General features: G+C 37.9%; 1 protein-coding gene across 1 annotated transcript in view; it reads right to left on the bottom strand.

The window, feature by feature from the left end:
• Nucleotides 1–2,537: 2,537 nt before the first annotated feature.
• The window catches only part of onecut2 (one cut homeobox 2), a 32,759-nt gene continuing 15,674 nt past the window's right edge, over nt 2,538–19,622 (bottom strand). Inside the window, exon 2 of the mRNA XM_044334579.1 lies at nt 2,538–2,827. Coding sequence (XP_044190514.1) covers nt 2,538–2,827 — 290 coding nt within the window. The remainder of the gene's footprint in view (nt 2,828–19,622) is intronic.

A 19,622-nucleotide genomic window follows, 5' to 3' on the forward strand; every position in this document is an offset into this window, starting at 1 on the left:
AGCTTCTGCTGATTTATTGAAAGCCCAAGAGCTCTTAAAGCACAACACGTTCTTGATTTAATATGGAATTTAACTTTCAGTGATCTGTAATGTGAGCATCAAAAACACGCTTAATTCTTTCCATTTCCGTTTGAAATGATGGGAAACGAGAGTGCCATTAAGGCGATGCAGAATCTTTTTATAATTCTTGAAGGATTGTTAATTTTCTCTGGATGCTTTGGTTGTTCTCTATCCAAACTAATTTTATTTGTATGTGAACAGGAACTTTCTCCATGTATAAGAAATGAATTTTAGGATTTTATACCCATCTAAATATGGAGAGGTCATAGAAAAAGCCTTTTGTCTTGTGTAAATCCAGACTGCATTTGGCGTTTTGTCTCTCAAAGAGAGCCGTAGCTGTGGAGAAGATGCATGTATGAGTTTTGTTTTAAAAATGATGCCTGAAATCTCAATTCTACCTTTAGTTACACTTTTGGGACCATAGATATGGCTGAGTCCAATTAAAATTTCAGTTACAGCTCTCGTCATTAAAATGCGACAAATGCCACCGGTTTTCAGTGGTGTAAATAGCATCTTTGTTCTACTTGAGAACAAAGATTGTGCTAATGCCAAGATGCTAGAAGGAAAGCGCTGCCCTGATGGATGAATTACCATGGTAACACAAATGATGGGTGGGTGAAGCCAGGGTAAACTGGAGCTTATTGGTTTAGCTGACAATGGGTCGGTCAGGGTGGAAATTCTGGGAAACATTCGGGAAATGACTCTTTTGTGTGTGTGTGTGTTTGTGTGTTTTATGTTAAGCAAGTGCATTTGCTTGGCGGCAACAGTATGTGTCTGTATGTGTGTTTGTACATTCGTGCATTATAGTGTGTGACGACAAACGCAGAGTGGATTTCAGCCACTGTTTAGAAAAATGGCATCCTGAGTTTTCTAAGATGTGAAGACCACTCGGCTTGGCAGAGAGCCCCGGTTCTATTGCAAAGAAAATGTGCTTCAAGATTGTGCTCACATACATTGTATATATTCATATATAATACACTAATACTCAACCCAACGCTAAGTATGCTGAGAAAGCTTGTAATTCTACATGTCGGCTCAACTTATGAGGAAAGTTGCATGTGCCTTGGTGGATGTTTGTGTATGTGTGTGTAGGTGTGTGTGTTTGTGCTTGCATATTTTGCCATTTCCTAACTTTAAGAATCCTCACTGCCCCATTTAAAGAGTCGAATCATTACATGTTCTCTGTCTTTGGTAAAATTTAAGAGTCTTGTCCAAAAGTAAGTTTTGTCATGGTCTAAGAAAATTATTATCCTTCCACAACCTGGATCATATATATATTCCAGAGAACTTCAGGTACGTATTTCCCTTTTAAAATGGATATAAAAACATTTTGGAAGCCAACTCTTCAATTCTGATCTCAGGGGGAAAACAGACTTTGAAGATGGAGGCTGCAAGGCCAAAATAACACAGATGCTAGACTGTTTTTTGTCAATCACCCAGCTATTAACTGGCAGATATATAAAATGACCAGTTTCTTGGGCAAAATATTGCAACCTCAATCTGGTGAGTCAGATGAATAAATCATTCTTTGTTCAACAAAATAATCTTAACACCTGTTAGCACACTTCTGACTCCTTCCAAGCTAGCAAGTGGACCTTATTGTATTAAGATTATTTTGTCAAACTGTTTCCATGGTCAAAAAGAACTTTGAAGTTCAATCACTGTCAGGTTTTGTCTTGACTGAGAAATCTCTCTGTGTCCCCTCCAACATCTTTGGTTTAGCAAAAAAAAAAAAAAAATCTACAGTCTGACCCTTGGCCACACAAATTGACCTCCATTTGTTTCAAAATCCCAACACATCTATGACAGCTTTCTAAATTTGGCAGTGCAATCTCCAAAACCTGACTTCTAGATGAGAGTCTTCAACTCTGCCCCAAACGGATGTGTTATTGTCGTCTTTGGCCATTTGAAGGTAATAATTTCCACTTATCCCAGAGCTTCTAGCACATTCTGCAGTCATAAAGCTTTCATTGGTTATTTGGTTGGTTGGATCCTAGCTTATATTGCATAATAGAAAACATACATGGTCTTCTAGTCTTTGGTATTTGGGCTAGTGTGTCAGCTTATTGTCCCAGAGGAGACATCAGCAGTGAAAGTCTATGATTCAAAGGTTTTTCCTTTAGTTTGTCCCTCTCCCCCAGTGAGGTTTGTATGTGTTAAAGATGAGCTTACCCTTCAGCTTCTTTATGGATTTATGATGGATTTGAAAAAGGCGGTTTGGCTACAAACAAGTCGTCGCAGTGAGCAGCCCCTCTCTCAGTTTGTCACCCTCGACAAAAGCAAAACAGACAAACAAACAAAAAATGTAAAAAGTTTGGTTTTCCTCCTCGCTTCGACCGGACGAAACCTCGACCCGCGCCCTCAACCCCTCCATCCCTCCCCGAGTTAATCGCCCCATGTCTCCATCGCCCCTCCCCCACCCCAAGACGACCCTTCCCTGTTGCTTCCCTCCCCTCCCCCCTCCTCGACATCTATTATCACGCTTTGGTACAAGTGCTGGACGCTGAAGATTGGGCGCCGGGGCTACTTCCGTCGTCTGTCCATTTGTCCAGGCTCCGGCGGCGGGCGTTCATGAAGAAGTTGCTGACGGTGGTGAGTTCGAGGCCCAGCTGCTGCGAGATGGTGAGCTGCATCTCCTTGGACGGCCGCTTGTTCTCCTTGAAGATAGCCAGCAGGGTGCGCCGCTGCAGGTCGGTGAAGACCAGCCGCGACTTCTTCGGCGTGCTGTTTCGCTCCTTCGCCGTGTCCTGCTCCTTCCGTTTGCAAGCTGCAAGGAGGAGGGGAGGCAAGAAAGTCGGAGGAGAGAAGACAATGAGAGAGAAATGAGAGAGAAGGAAAGGAGGTGAGGTGGGGTGAAGGGAAGAAGAGACAGAAAATAAAAGTGTTAGCGTTGTTTGTATTATTATTATTTGAGTAACAGTTATATAGGAGGATTCAGCAGCATCTCTCATATGAAACACAAACAGGTCTTGTTGACAGAAGTTTATGCTCCTGTGCACATCTGCTATCTATTTACCTGCTGTCTTTCTGAGTCTTCTATTGTGCCATTACTAAACCACCAATACACTTCAGGCATTTCACAGATTAGAATTCAAAAGAATCATATGAGAAGTGAAAAACATTGTGAAATTTTGAGATGCAGAGTGAAGCTTAATGATGAACATTTAGTAACTCGGTGTGCTTTCACCCCAAACCTCCTTGGTTTGGATCAAACAAACAAATGGTGCATTTTCTTGTTTGGTTTAGGCAGTGAGATACAGCACTTATAATTGGGTGCTGACCAAAACAACCCAGTTATATTCTTGGAGGATGTGGTGGAGCAGTTAAGTTGGGCAACTGCCCCCCTGGTGCACCCAAGGCCAAAAAAATACTGCAGTACCCTCTATGTTGCCCACACAAAGGAGAAAACATGCCACAGTTCTGTAATAATTATCTAGTTATGGGTAAATCAGGATGAAATGCCCCATAAAGGACCTTTATATGTGACAATCTGGAATTAAGTGCCCTCACGGTGCCCTTTCAGTGGAAGAAAATGTGATAGTGCCGTGTAAAGAACATGATATGCCCTTTAAATGAAGAGGTTGTAATGCGGTGTCCTATGATGCTGTGTAATGGGGTGAGCTGTAGGTTCTTGGTGCCCTTCCAGTGAAGAAAAAAAAATGGAAAAAGCGCAATTTAGTGTTCCCCTAAGTCTAACATACTGAAGTGCAGAATTGGGTGCCCTTTCAATGAAAAAAGGTGCCCTATAGGGTGCACTGTATGGGAGAAAACACTGTGAAGTGGGGGCCCATTGAATGTATCAGGTGCCCTTTATATTCTTTCACCCCTGCTCCTGAGACAGCCTGAGTCCACCCCTGCTGCCCGTAACCGAGTGTGCTTTGCATGCTGGGGTGAGGATGAGCGGAATCAGCAGTTGCTAGCAGCTAGCCGGAACATTAATCAAGGTCCAACCTGGACTATAAACAAAGTTGCCTGCTTGATATTTGGGCAGACAGGACCTTCTTCCTGTGTTTCATCTAGTGAACTTCCTCATATGACTTTTAGTGATGCATTTTGGATCACTTGAATTTTTTTCTGTATGAAAAGAAATCGAACCTGATCGAAGACTGACTTCAAAAGATTTTTAGAAAATGCAAATAGTAAATTTGATTCAAGGCCAACGCCTGTCTTGAGCCCAGAACTCTATGGGTTCATCAGTTAGTCTTTAACCTTCACGCTGACGGATGCTTCACCTCTGCTGTCTGTATTTTCATTCCAGGCTCTGACAGGACAGGTGTGTCAGCTATATCACAATCTAATATTTCAGTCTTGATCTATCAAGCTCCTTCTTCTTCTTCTTCTTGAGCTCGACAGGATGAGGGAGAGAAGCTCTGTGATCTCAAAATAATCCGTTCCCTCATCTATCTCCAACCAATAACATCCGTATCCTGTCTCTAATCACAGAAAATCCCTTTCAGTGTAATAACATCTAAAACGTGTCTGTTGGTGTGTTTGGCAGCATATATGTTTGTGTACACCTGTGTGTCTCTCAGTCTGTCTCTACAGTACAGTACAGTATATAGTATACTGTAGTACAGTACTACAGTATACTGTATTTCTTATTGTATTTCTCTCTTCTCACTTTTGATGCTTCAGAAGACACAATCGTACATGAGTCAAATTTGTGGCCTCACTGTGATGTTTCAACTGTGGTTTTAATAAAACATGGTGAGGGATTATTACACTGTAGTTGCATTACAGTTGATCTTTTACTTCTTTTTTTAATTAGTGAGGCCATCATTGTGCCGCTTTTTGATGCCTTTGGCAAAAACAAGTAATTAAACAAATAATTCCAACTGACCTTGGAATCTTACTTAAATATACTATTATTAACCATTTTACATTTTTCTTCCTTTGCACCCTGCACTCTGCCTATAAAATAGCCCACACGGCTGTCACTTCTTATTCTAAATTCAAACTGCCAGTCAAACGTGGGAAAAATTAAATTGATAAATCTGTAATAAGATGTCAGAATTTTAAAATTTACAGAGTATAACCACACCAGGCCATGTTAGTACTCCACAAGCAACGTCCATAAGTCTTTTTTACAACTGACATTTTAACTTGTCATAGTATGAAAAGCACAGGTGTTACTAATCACATTAACAATGGCTCTGCTCTATTCAAGTGTCCCAGTAAATCATGAGTGACAGTGAGCCAGCATGTGTAATACCAGGACCCTGAAAATGAAGCAGCTAAATGGAATTCAGCCATCATTCATTTTATTATTTATACCTGAGCTTTTCCTACTGTGACAAGTCAACATGACAGTGGAAAACAGCCTCTTCTACAGCGTACTTTAGGATTACGCTGTTACGCGAGTTGCATTTAAATTAATTCAAACATCACATCTTTCAAACTTGATTTCAAACATGGCTATTATTATACAATTTATTACTTTAAATTGTTTAACAAAGTAGATAAAATAATCAACAGTATTATTTATTTAGTACTACAGTAGGTCTATACAACATGTGATGTATGAAGTCTATCCAAAATGCTGAGTTATTCATGCTTTCTTGGATACTTTGATGATCCTAAGCTTGAAAAAAAAAATTGAACACACACACACACACACACCCACACAACGACAATAACAATAAGAATAACAGCCCCTCTAATGTGTCTGCTGTTGTATCTCAGTCAGTCGAGGGGGAGGAGGAGGAGGTCTGGGTGCGTTTGATTTGATTACCTCCCTGAATTAAGTATGCACGAGTCGGAGCCCGGCTGATCAATACGAATCAGGTTAAGGACTCAATTCAGTAACAAAACTATTATGTAAGGGGAAACTCGCTGTAAACACACACACACACACACACACACACACACACACAGTGAAATCCCTTCTCCTGTCTCCTCTCAGCTTCTTATCAGTGCTAAGCGACCTGACGACAGATGCAAATGTAAGATAGCAGCTTTTTGTTTCACTGCTGCTCTTTGTCTCATGAGAGCTGGTTGGGGAGTCTTTGAGTCTGATAGTTTATATTACACTGAGTGACTCCATGGCTATTACTATTCCATCAAATGGATTTGCGCATCATTTTTACACACATTTCAAAATCAAGTGTTACATGTTATGTTATATACTTGAAAATATTGGGATCTCCACTAGAATTTAAATAAAGTTCTGAGGGCTTGATGACCGCTTGTGTGCACAATATGAATTTTTAAAGCTAGATCTGATAAAAAACACTGTGGGGGTGGAAAAGTAAGAAATATACAAACATCTGCCGGCCATAAAGAGAGAGAGTCAAGTTAACTACGACTTCTTGGCCTGAATTTAAGGAGCTTCAGAATACAGTGTGTATACATGACCTGCTTTAAAATTTTCTTGTGTTTTTTTTTTCCAAGCAACTAGCCACTTTAATATGAACCCTTTCAAGGGTAAATGTCCCTTTTGTTTATAATGTAGGAAGTGGTTCTTTTGTTCTCTGGGTAAATTTGTGAAATTTTGTGGAGTGTCAGGGATCACGCCTGTGGTTGTAGTTACAGTTTGTCACTGAGAGGTGGCACTATTGATCTGTGAATATAGAGAGCACTGAGACACAAACAGAGAGAGAGAGAGAGAGAGATAGAGAGAGAGAGAGAGAGAGAGAACAAGACAAGTTTGTTTTGAATCATCTTAACTTCGAAATCGAAACACATCAAACATGGACACATAAAATTACAACAAATTGTAACAAAACTGAAATAATACTAGTCTAATAATAATAACAGCACCAGAATCAGCCCCATCTTTTAAAATCACATATAAAACCTGCTTTATGATGCACCCAGTATACATGTTACACCATTTATTTGAACCTCCTCATTAAACCTAATAAATAGATTTTATTTATTTATTATTGATTTATGATTTTACTATTTTCTTTTTCATCTCATGTTGTTCGCAATTTTATTTCAAAGCACTGGTTTGTAATTATTATTACAGGATTTCAGGTCTAACTGTCCAACTCATGTTTGTATTAGATGATAAAAAATGTGTCAGTTTTGCTTTTGTTTATTTAACATCTAAACTGGAGACAAATCTTGGACTCTGGACCTGACTATTTACTGGATGGTCTGTGTGAGACTGTGTTTTAGCTGACGGGCTGACAGCTGAAGTGTGTTTAGATCCAACTGACGTGTTAATAACTGTTATTAACGGCTTCCCCATTGTTCTGTTTCTATGTGCAGTGTTGATTCCATGTTCAGCTAAAATGTCAACTTCTTTTTTCTCTGAAAGCCGAATATTTCTTAAGTAACTGTGAACGAGCTGTTTAACATGACAGACAGACGGCGGTTCAGTTCAACTTTTATTTAAACAAGGACAAAAAACATCAAACTGAAACGTTGGTGGCATCTGTCCTGCTGAAGTGCCTCTGAGCACCATTCTGAAAACTAATACTGAAAGCCACAATTCATGTAAAACTGCAGCTTCCTTCTGCCTCCACACTGAGCTTTACTACCACTGTTACCAAGTGCCTAAACACTCCATTAGGTACGCTTTTCCTGTGAAATTCAAGCTGTTTTGACACTAACTTGTCAAATGTGTTCCTTCAGTTATGATGACATGAGGAAAGCCTTCTCTTCAGCTTCATAATAATGATGAGGATAATAATGAAATAAAACAAAATAAAAATAAACTAAGATAATAAAACTATAAGCAAAGGCAAATGCAGACAACAGCAAACAATAAGGTCATGAAACACTGTGAAAATAAAATCAATGTTAAAACAAGAGCTGAATGGTAAAACCAGCATTCTTACAAAATAATGTTTTAATAATAATAATAATAATGTTTTTTAAATATAATAAAAAATAATTTGGTAGTTTTTAGGTCAAAACACATCTAGGCATCTGGGTTCAAACTGGGCTTAATTTGATTGATAAACAAATGATTTTTATACATATACATATATACACATTTACATATGAATATTCTTTCAATAGCATTTTAATGACTGATTTTCCAGGGTGTATTTTGGACCTGCTTCACATTGAAATATAATGACTGAAATGCTGTTGAAATAATGATTATGTGTAATTTATGGCTGCATGCTGAACATCAATGCTTTTTGGTGGTAACTGACATGTATCTATTACACCAAGTGAACCAAAACTGTCAAGTCCTGAAAGTTGGTATTGTACTGGTGCTTGTATTCAGACAATATTGTATCAGTATTGTATCAATATTGAAGTAAGGTATCAAAAAAGTATTATGGTCTGGTCTGATGTTTGTTCAAGAGGGTTTTTTTTCCCCTGCACAGCACAGTGAAAATATAATTTTTATCAACTGATCTGACATAAGAATAATCTCCTCAGCAACTTCAAATTGTCTCATTCACAGATCAGTTTATTCAACTGATTTTATTTTCTTTGTGCATAAATAATGTCACATCATTCAATTCAGACTCTAAAAACTGTTGTCACATTTACATAACGAGGTGCATGTCTGAAATACATACACACCTAAAAACAAACGGTAAATATGTGTTTAAAATAGGGCAACAAATATTGAATTAATGAAATCATATTTAAAATAGTGTAAATAGATTTAAATTGCACTCTCTCTCTCTCTCTCTCTCTCTCTCTCTCTCTCTCTCTCTCTCTCTCTCTCTCTCTCTCTCTCTCTCTCTCTCTCTCTGTATCTATCTCTCTCTACCCTGTTTTCTTGCTTACTGTAGCTCAATGAAAAGCAGCTCAGCAGCAGTTCACCCCAGACAAGGTTTTTTTTTTTTTAAGTGCAGACACATGTATGTGTAAAAAGGAAGCAATCAAATTGCCCACCCACACACACAAAGTCTGCCGTCAATGGAGAAAGCACACGCTTGAGTGATTCAGTCAGGCTTTTTTTTTTTTTACTCTGGTCGAGGTTACAGTACAGTACAGGATCAAATACGCAATTATATTATTCAAAAGGGGTTTACCGGTTTGAGGAGGGGAGGAGGAGGGGCGAGAGTAAAGAGGTTGGTGAGAGTAAGGGTGAGGGGGGGGGGTGTATTCTTTAAAGGTAAGGGTTGAATCAATAGGATCAATAAAGCAGGGTTCCTCTGTCTTTCATCAGCTCTCTCAGTCTCTATCGTAAACATCAGTGAGCTGCTAAATGCGTCTCCAACTGCAAACGAGATCAGCAGAAAATACAGAGAATCTTTTTTCACTCTGTGTGAGTCAGCTGTCGTGTTGCTCTGTCACAGTTTGCCTCCCTCATCTTTATTATTATACACATCATGGAAATTAAACCTACAATCACAGTCATCATAATTATTCCCCCCATCAGCACAGTCATCATTACATTATCATTATCTGTATTACCATTATTAGAATCTACATAAAAGCATCTTACTTATTTAAGATATTTAACATGATACTAATTATCGTCTCAATAATTAGTATCTTAATTTGGACTTTGAGTTAAACCACAGTACTTTTTTGGTACTGACCAAAATGTGTCAAAATTGTTCCTGATTAAAATGATAATTTTGCCAGTTTTATACTCTTATTATTATATAACTATTATTACTATTATTGAGGCAAGGTTCTTGCTCAGATCATTGTGTTTAGATACTTAACATTGGAGAGCTTTATCTTATCTTTATAGAGATGCTGCACACAGCTTTAGAGGTGTTGGTAGGTGTATTTTTAAACTTTGGACAGACTCAGGCCAGCTGCTTGCAGTCTTTATGCTAAGCTGGGCTAACCCCATCCTGACTCCATCTCTGTACTTAACACACAGACATAAAATTTGAAATCGATCTTCTCACTCTCAGAAAGAAAACCAGCAAAGTTATCCCCCAAAATGCTGAACTATTTCTTTGACAACTTCATCAGCATCATTTTCTTTGTGCTCAAAGTCATCATCAGTGTAATCACTCACAACACAATAACTGCTGTTATCATCAGCTTCAAAATCATCCTCATCACATCACAGAAATTCTCATCACAGATAAGGTCACTCTCGTCATCATCATCATCATCTACCTCATTATCATCCCAGCTATCTGCCAGTCACAATCACTCTTTGTCACATGACAAGAATACATCCAGTCACTATTTTTTGCTATTCTGCTCATACTCACAACTATTATAATAAAATAATAATAAATAATAATAATAAATTAACTTGTACTGCACTTTTCATTCATAGTGAAACTCAGTGTTTCAGTGTTACAGTATTAATAACATAGAACACACAACATAAAGAAAATAGTAATAAGAGTTAAGATGAAAAAAATTCAGTCCACCTCCTCAGCAGTGTTATTCTCATCACAATCAGTCTCTTGACAATCATCATCAAACATTATCGCCACAATTATTCACCCATCTATCACAGTAATGTCATCACTGTCATAATCACTGTTATCTCAACTGTAACTATGCTCATCATCATCACAATCATTCTCATCATAGTCATTGACGAGTTCATGTCATATGAGATGGATGGATCTAAGATTCCCATGTTTACAGCCTGTGAGTATTCATGTCAGCAAACAATTCAACATGGTTGTATGATTGCAGAATTGGTTGTGTGAGGGTTAAAAATACAGTGTATTGACAGTATAACACCATGTCTATTTAATTTGGGTTTAAACAACTGCCTTTTGCTGATGTGAGAAATCAGTGTTCATTTGCCTTTTCAGTCACATTTTATTGAACACCAAGTTGATATATTGGAGCTTTCAGATTTCACAGTCGTGATTATAACTTATATAGCCTATAGATGTGAACAGTAATTATAATAGTATACTGTATATTATATTAAGTCTGAAACTAGTAATTACGGTAACTCCAACATGACATAAGTGCAGAATTAGGCCATAAAGCAAAGTAGGGATTTCCTCCAAGGTGCATGGGGAAGGGAAAGAGTCTTAAGAGGTTAAAACTGTAGCAACAGTAAAGCTGTTCTTTATACAAGTGTTGCTGTAATTTTGACCCATTCACAAAAGTAACAAAGGACTTGGTTGCACCAGCAATTTGAAAATTACTGCTTGTGCGTGAAATCCATTTTAATTTAGTGATGTGTGAATCTCCACTTAGTAAACATGTTATAACTAGGCTAAGTTTGAACTTCAGAACAGCTTTTGCAACTGGCCAAAGACCTTTTTAAATTGCTGTAAACATTTGAAGATGTAGGCAAACCAGGCTACATCACAGATGAAATGATCTTTTTCCAGTTAGAAACAGAAATAACCACATACCTACCTAACCACACACAAGACGCACATTTAAAACACACAATCAGCTGTTCACCACCACTGCCGACCAAGAGGTCAAGTCTACCAATATGGCAGCTGAGAGGCATTATTCCAGCTTGAAGCCTTTTCTCTGTTCACTTGTATGGAGGCTTGAGTCAAGTGCTGAGCCTCAAGAGCTGCTAACACTCAGAAAACACATCAATGCATTTTACACGGGTTTAAATAGTCAAGGGCTGCTACACATCAATAGAAACATCAAGGTGATGTTTTATTGAAGCAGCCATTTGAAGTGAATAAAGATACACAGAGAACTAAGAGCAGAGAGGATTGACGATAGGGAGAGAAGGTGGAAATGGAGTGGAAAAGATAGATAGTAGAAGAGAAAAGGAAGCAGAAAAAGAGAAGGGATGATGAGAAGCATTTAGATAACAAGAAAGAAGGATGAGAAATAGAGGAAGAAAGGAGGAGGGTGATGCAGAGAGAAAATGGAGAGAAGTGGAGGAAACAAAGGGGAGAAAATATCAATACCGAAGATGATGGAGGGGATGAGGGAGAGAATACAGCCAGGGAGGGATAGAAAGGGACGAACAGAGAAACATGGAGGGAAGAGAACTCCCACAATGTAACATTTCAAAGTTTAGCTAAAGCCTACTTAAATGTAGTTGTTTGATAAGTCAAACTGTTGTGTGGACTCCATCCCTGTCACATCCCCTGAGCCTGTTTGCAACAAAAGTTGCAAATATATTTTCTGTCAATAAATTAATTGACTAATTCTTTTGCTGCAGTTGTAATGCAACACTTGAGAAATCCCTGTCACCACATAACTAGTTGATAGTTCACTTGACCTCTCCTTAGATAAAATAGATTTTTCATGTGGTGTCCCTCAGGGTTGTATCTTAGGCACACTTCTTTTCAGCCTGTATATGTTACCACTCAGCTATAAGAAAGCACATTAGTTTCTATAGCTATGCAGATGATACCTTGCTGTATATCTCTGTATGTCCAGATTGTCCTGTCGACAACTTTTTGGCATCCTTCATTTGTGATATAATATATAGATGAGTCAGAACTTACAGCTGAATCAAAATAAAACTGAGATTTTAGTTATTAGCAAAGGCAGCGAAAGAGAAACTATCAGCTCACCATCCTACTGGATTCTTTAATTATCCACTTTTATGTACAGCAGTTTATGCTGCATTAAATGCATGAATTGTGATATACTGTAGAAATAATGAGTATTATTAAGAGTTAAAGTTTAAAGAAAGGAGCCAGTGAGCTTCATTTGATTTAATTTTACAAACAGAGCAGCACATCCTCATAATTAAACAATAGTATATGTCTAAAATTCAGCTGGCAAAAAATGACCTATAGTTACGTTTATGCTATCTAGCCATCGTAGTAAGAACGACCACAGGATTATTAAACATAAATGTTACCATCTGATGTACTTTACCAGAGTTAGTTTACAGCTAATTTTCATCTGCAGTCCCTTGGCAGGTCACAATTAAAACTTGTTTTTTAAAAACAATGTTATTTGGGTCTGCCTTTCAGTGGTCACAGTGAGAAAGTGTAAAACAATTACAATTTGTGACCAATACTAAGAACTAATATCAGTACAATCCTTATTAATATCAGCACAACTCACTACTAGTGTGATTATCACAACTACGAACGGTAAAATCTGTGTTGATGATAGTGTATTTCTAATAAAGAGCTAGTTCAATAGAAATATTCATACCAGCATCAAGACAGAATACCTACAAATGATCATGTTCATTATTCTCCAGTAGTCGTTGTTAGAAACTACAACTCCACATTCTTCAGTGGGAATAATACCGATATTTATACTGATTATAATTATTCTTTAGAGGTATCATCATGAGGCTATTAGTAGTAATTCTAAGTCTAAAAATACATACTGTTGTGAAATCATGTGAACCTTGTCTAGACAGGCAGAGTGAACCACATGACAAACTGTTGAGTAAGATGATGCTGTAGAGTTTTTAGTAATATGTGTTAATGTACAAACGTGATTTTGAATGAGGTTTTCTTACTTCTGGAACAGAAACTGGAGGTTCTGGTTTCAATTGATGAGCAACTCACAAAAGTATGACAGAATTATGTGACAGCTCAGAAAACCCCCCCCAAAACATTATGTTAAATATGTAAGACAATTGTGACTATAAGATTAACCTCAATTCTGTTTTTGAATAAAGAGTGTTTACAGATGGGAAACACTAAATGAAATGAGACAGGCACACACACACACACATTGAAAGAGGTAGAGCATGGGCGATTGAGATGAAGAGCTAGAGACTGAGAATTAAAGACAAACTGCCACAGACAGATTAAAAAAGAGAGGTATGAGTTTGGGAGTCAATATAGCTGAATATAAAGCCATAAGATGATACTGCAGTCTGTCAGGACTCTACAGGCTTCATTCTGTAAGAAAAAAGGATTTATAGCACAAAGGGCCACCATCAACTAGAGAGCTCTATCTCTCTCTGCATCTACCATCTCTTATGTCTCTCTGTCTCAGACATTTTGTATTTTACTGCCGCTTCTTTCTTTTGTCTTTCATCACTATTTCCTCAATCATCTTCTTTTCCTCTCGCTCTTCCTTCATCTCTCTTCTCTATCATTTTTTTCTTTTCCGGCTTGTCTTTTGTTCTTCTCTGTCTCATCCGTCACCTTTTGTCTCCTTCCTCGTTTTCTCTTTCATCATCTGTCTTTTGTTTCCATTATGTCTTTACAGTAACTCTCTGCTCCATTGTCTTTCCTTTCCTCTCTTCCTCCCTCACTCTTTCTTCTCCTCCATCTTTCTTCGTTCTTCCTGTCTCCTTGCCTCTCCTTTCTCTCCATCTCTCTGCCCCTCCTACCTTTCTTACTCTCTCTTCCCTCCCTCTTTCCTCCTTGCCTGTATCTTTTTTTATTGCACCATTACCACTTAAGCCTCGGTATCCATTACACAGAGGGCATATAAGTGCAGTGTAAGTAGTAAAGTCGCCCTTCAACATACACTTCACTGCTTGTGTGTGGCGCCACATTTGGGTGCTTCGACACTCCGTCATGAGCCGGCAGGGCTGAGCGATACTTTGATTAAATCATTAATCAGCTGTGACATCGTTACATTGTTAATGTTCAGTACGTGATGTCGGCGTGATGTCACAAGTGACTCTTTTTTCCCAAAATAATCACAACTGTTAAATGTAATCTAATTCTGCCTTCCGTCTCTGGTTCTGAACAGGGCAGGTCCAATTTCAATTTGCATCCAGATACTCTGATGCAGCTACCATTATGGGCTCACTCACTGACTGACTAACTGTTGCTGGTGACTGATCACTGCAAGTCTCCACAGCTTCTGCCTGAGTCTTTTTTTATGTTTTATTACTGTAAAAACAGTATGTCAAGTGGTCAGGATGTGTTAGTGGTTAACTCGCTTTGCAACAGTCTCGGTATAAAAGTTATTGTGCGCTTATTTAACAAGCATCCCAGCTGTCGTGAACTTTATATCACTCTATTAAACCAAAAGGCCAAAACATGTCCTGCAACATTAATACCATGTATCTACAATGATGTAGCCAGGTGAGTAACTTCTATGTTATCAGAACTTAGAGGAATGTCGGCCAAAACGCAGAAAACACAGTTGGGAAAAACTGAATATTTCTTGTGGTACAGCAGTTGGTATATTGTAGTATATTACAGTCTGCAGACTTCAGCTCAGCATGGCAGCCTGGCAAACACACTTGATGCATAATATCTCAGCACTTAACCTCACACACACACAGATGTATGTAGAGACACACAGCATTTTAGCACGTAGCAATCAGCACTTGTGCTTGTGCATGCATGTGTGTGTGTGTGTGTGTATGAGTGTGAGTGTGGTTGTGCTTAATGCACCATGATGCTTTCCTCTTTCCGTTTTGATAACCGGAAATGGAACAGACAAAAGACTCTCTCTCTCTCTCTCTCTCTCTCTTGCTCTCTCTCTCTCTCTCTCTCTCTCTCTCTCCTTCTCTCTCTTTCTTTCTCACACACACACACACACACAAACATACAGTAGTAACCAAGAGCATGAATGAAACTATAAGAATAGTTATATTCTGATTTCTCCCAATCTTTGGAATATATGTGTATCAGCTGAGAAACAAGGGAGCAACTAAAACCTAATGACAAACTCCTGTCATCTCTATTTCCAGAGACCAAAATTAGACCTTCAGTCTATGTACATTGTCAACATTGTCAACATTGTCAATAGTCCAAAACTCAACAGACATTCAAAGATACATATGAATCCTAGAAAAGCAGCAAATCTGCATCTGAGTAGCTTTGACCTGCAAGAATGACTTGAACGATTGATGATTAATTTTCAAAATTAATTAACGTTTTGTCAGTTGGTTAATCAATTAATCAACTAATAGTTTCTGCACTATTCAGAAATTCAATGTACTGAATGCAGACTGAAGAAAACGTGATTCTACATCCATTAAAACAGGCACCAGCATCTTAAATGTACCTTAAAGGATAAACTTGGTGATATTTTGTTTTTTGTCATTGTCAAAAAATCCCATGAAAAGACCAACAATGAACTGATCCTAATAAGCATTGTGTGTGTGTATCAAAGCCTTGACTCAATTCAACATGCACCGTCCTGCTGCCAAAAATACTCACTAGAGCACTAAATGTGTATTAATCTGCTTCTTAAATTAGTCCCCTACAAATTCACATTCAATTTACTCCTGTTTCCTGTAACGTTTCCTAAAAACTACACTACCCAACTGTTTAAGGAATTACTGAGCTTTAAAAAAAGATATTATACATTTGTGACCCATTTTTTAAAATATTTGATCAATATTAAAAGGAGCCAATGAGCTTGAGAGCCACAGGCAGGGTAGGGAAGTCAGACAGTGATGAGTGACGGACCAACTCATTGTTGTTTTAAAAAAAAACCCTCATCCTGTGAAATTTAGCTATTAAACCCCGTAATCATTAATGTAACAACACAGTGAAGATCAGGAGCAACATTTAACCCTTTACTGTTGTCCACATTCAACCTGAGCATTAAAGCATTAGAGGTGTTGTTTTAGTATGACATGTAAGGTTTGTGTTTTCTAGTGATATTTAGTTGAGTACATGACACACTGCACTATATCACATACACAGAGAGAACGGATAAATCGGTTTTTATGAGTGAATGTGGCGAGGAACAAAGAGGGACAGAGAGAGCCAGTATTCAGAGGATGCAATCACTGAATCACTGTGTGTGTGCGTGTGCAGAAAGATGCTTTATCAGTGTATAATCTGTATGTCCACACAGTATGTGGTGACATCACCGGACAAAGGTCTCTCTGCCCACTTACACACACACACACACACACACACACACACACACTGTAATGTATCTCCACTTGTTTACCAGGAGAAAGGAGCTGACCAATCACAGGCGCTGGTGGCTCAGTGATGTCATTGAGCTGATGAGGAAATGGCCTCAGAGGAGTTTGATGTCATCCACCCCTCTCTTTCTCGCTCTCTGTCTTCTTCTCTCGTGTTTCATTTTGTCTCATTCAGTTGTGTTTTACTTTAGTTTTCATCTGTTGCTCATCAGCTGAGAGGCTGATAAACAAACTTTATATTATTACAAAAACAACATTTTTTTGATTTTTTCCTTCTCAGATATTTTAATTTTAAGGGTTTTTAAAAGCTTTAAGATTTAGGATTTCAGAACACAACTGCTAAAATGACAGAAAATTAAGAAAAAAATCAAGATAATTTTGTGCAGCAAATGTTTTTTCTTTTTTTATTCCTTTCATCATCTTGTGAAATTATTTTTAAATGTGAAATACAATAATAATTGTAGTAAAACATTATTTTTATAACTCATGTAATAAATAATAATAAAGAAAGTAAATAATGCACACAAGAACACTGTTGCAATACAATACAGGATTGAATGACTGGATTTCTAGGAAAAGGTAGTGTGCATGTCATGAGCATCACCTCTGCTCCACTGTGGGACACTGCCGGGGCTAAACATAGTTGCACTAGGTAACAAATAGGCCTTTCATTTTGATGTGTTAGTAAAAAGCACAGGTGTAAATAATTAATTAACTGTCACACTGTTGTGGTTTACTGGGACATTTGAATAGAACGGATCGTTCATTTTATTAATAACACCTGTGCTTGTCTCAAGCTGTGTCCCAAATCCATTCTACACGTCTTCACACGGTAAGGTTACAAAATAAAATAAAATCAAAACTGTTATTATGCATACTAAAATATATTGTATAAAAAAAACGTATATGGTTAGTATGCAGTATGGCTTTGGGTCACAGATTAAATGTCTGCTAAATGCCTGTAGGGAGTGATTTCGGACACAGCTACTGACACCGTGGCAACATTATCTTTCCTGTTTGCATTCCACAAAGCATGATGTGCCAAATTCAGAATATCCCAAATATAAATAAGACAAGAAAATAATTACATGTCTCATCAACATGTTTCACATTTCCATGGAACACTGACTCTGTACGTGTACTGAACCACTGACATGTCACGTAATGGCATTTCTAAGTAGCCTAGTATATTCTGAATATAACCATATATGGCATTCTTGGCTAAGACATGTAGTGACATAAGCCGGTTAAAAACGGGAGTGAAAATAATGAAAAGTTTGATTTTAGAAGCCATCGTCTCTGGATAGAAAGTTTGAAAAGCTTCAGGGAAAACAGTCAGTAACCTTTAACCTGCTGAATGTTGACAGTGTGGATAAGTCAGAGGGAAGCTCTGTTTCACACACACACAAAGACTAATAGATGATGAGTTAACCAGCCTCTCAGTACTCTTTCTTATCAGCAGTGTTTTTTGGCGGCATGAAGCCATCGCCGCTCTGTCTCCCAGCACACACAGCTCCAGCAGAGAACAAACACGGGCAGAGAGATAATATTCTCCAATCAATAGATTGTATTGTAATCGGTGATTGATCAGAAGAAGGTTGGGCAGCTATAAACGGACATCCTGGCAAACTGCTCGCCGCTGTGCTTGTCTCCAAACGATCAGCGGCAGGCGATACAAGTTGATCAGGTTTCCTGCTCTGAGAGATGAAAAGCAGTTCAGAGATGAAAGACGCTGAAGGCGCTAAATAAAGAGGAGAGGGGGTGTCTACATACTTTTGGCCATGTTTATAGTCATGCTTATAGTTTATTATTTGGTTTGACTTTTTGTTTTTTAGGTACAGCTTATTACGTCTTCCATTCTTACAATACATTACACATTTGGTGCCAAATGTTACAGCCAAAATAAATTACAATATTCCTTATAAGCATGCCATTCTAATTATATGTTTTTATATTTATTCAATAAATTATTGTTAATTAAATTGATTTATTTCTGTTTTATTCCCTGTAATTCTTTGTTTCTGTCTTTATCGTTTTTCTGCGATGTGTTTCTGCCCACTCTCTCCTGGTAAACCTGTCTCCATTAAAGGCTGTAATATCTACAATTGGATCCCATCCATCCAATATGAAACATAATCCAATAACAGACAGATTCAGCTAAATGAATCCAGTTATGTGGCCCAATCAAATAGAGGAGGATTCCCCTCAAACCCATCTGTCTGATACACATCAAACTGGAGCTGCTTTTAATGCTTTTACCACCAAACCTGCAGGAGGTGAGCATGGCGGAAAAATAAAAACAATCTGACCCTCAAAATCTGCCCCGTTGTCTTGGTGATTTCAGGTTTGGTTTTGACTTATCAGCACAAACAGTGCAAATGATAAGACAAAAGGTCAGCTAAAGAAATACAAACTCTGTAGGTGAGATAACAAAACCCACACATCATCCCAAAACTAAAAGAAAAAGTATCCATGTCAGTACCAACCTGGAGAAGGAATATAAATAACATCCAAATTCAACATAGGATGAAATTTTACTTTATAATTAAACTATAAGTAAGTAAACTAAGTAAAATTATACATAGACCGTAAAGCATGAGAGAAACACATTCATTCAGCTTCCACATGAGTGAGGTAGAACATAACTGCAAAGTTCTGTGTAAAGGCTTGGTCACACCAGTATTAAAAACAGAGAAATTCTGCAGTCAAATCAATGCATATCAGTGGAATCACAGCGATCAATGGATCTGAGTAAATGAGCACAAATCTTTCATGTGGAGTTCAATATTGGTGAACTTTAACGTGAATTTGAAGATTAAAAAACAGGAAGCTATCAAATTAGCTTGGCACCATTCAATTTTATAACTACAGTATGCTCTGCAGGACTATAAACTGCTCCACAAAAGAAGAATGATTTGCAGACAGTTATGAGACAGGAGACGATACGACAAATACA

The sequence above is a fragment of the Thunnus albacares genome, chromosome 18, assembly GCF_914725855.1.
Source record: "Thunnus albacares chromosome 18, fThuAlb1.1, whole genome shotgun sequence".
Taxonomy (NCBI): domain Eukaryota; kingdom Metazoa; phylum Chordata; class Actinopteri; order Scombriformes; family Scombridae; genus Thunnus; species Thunnus albacares.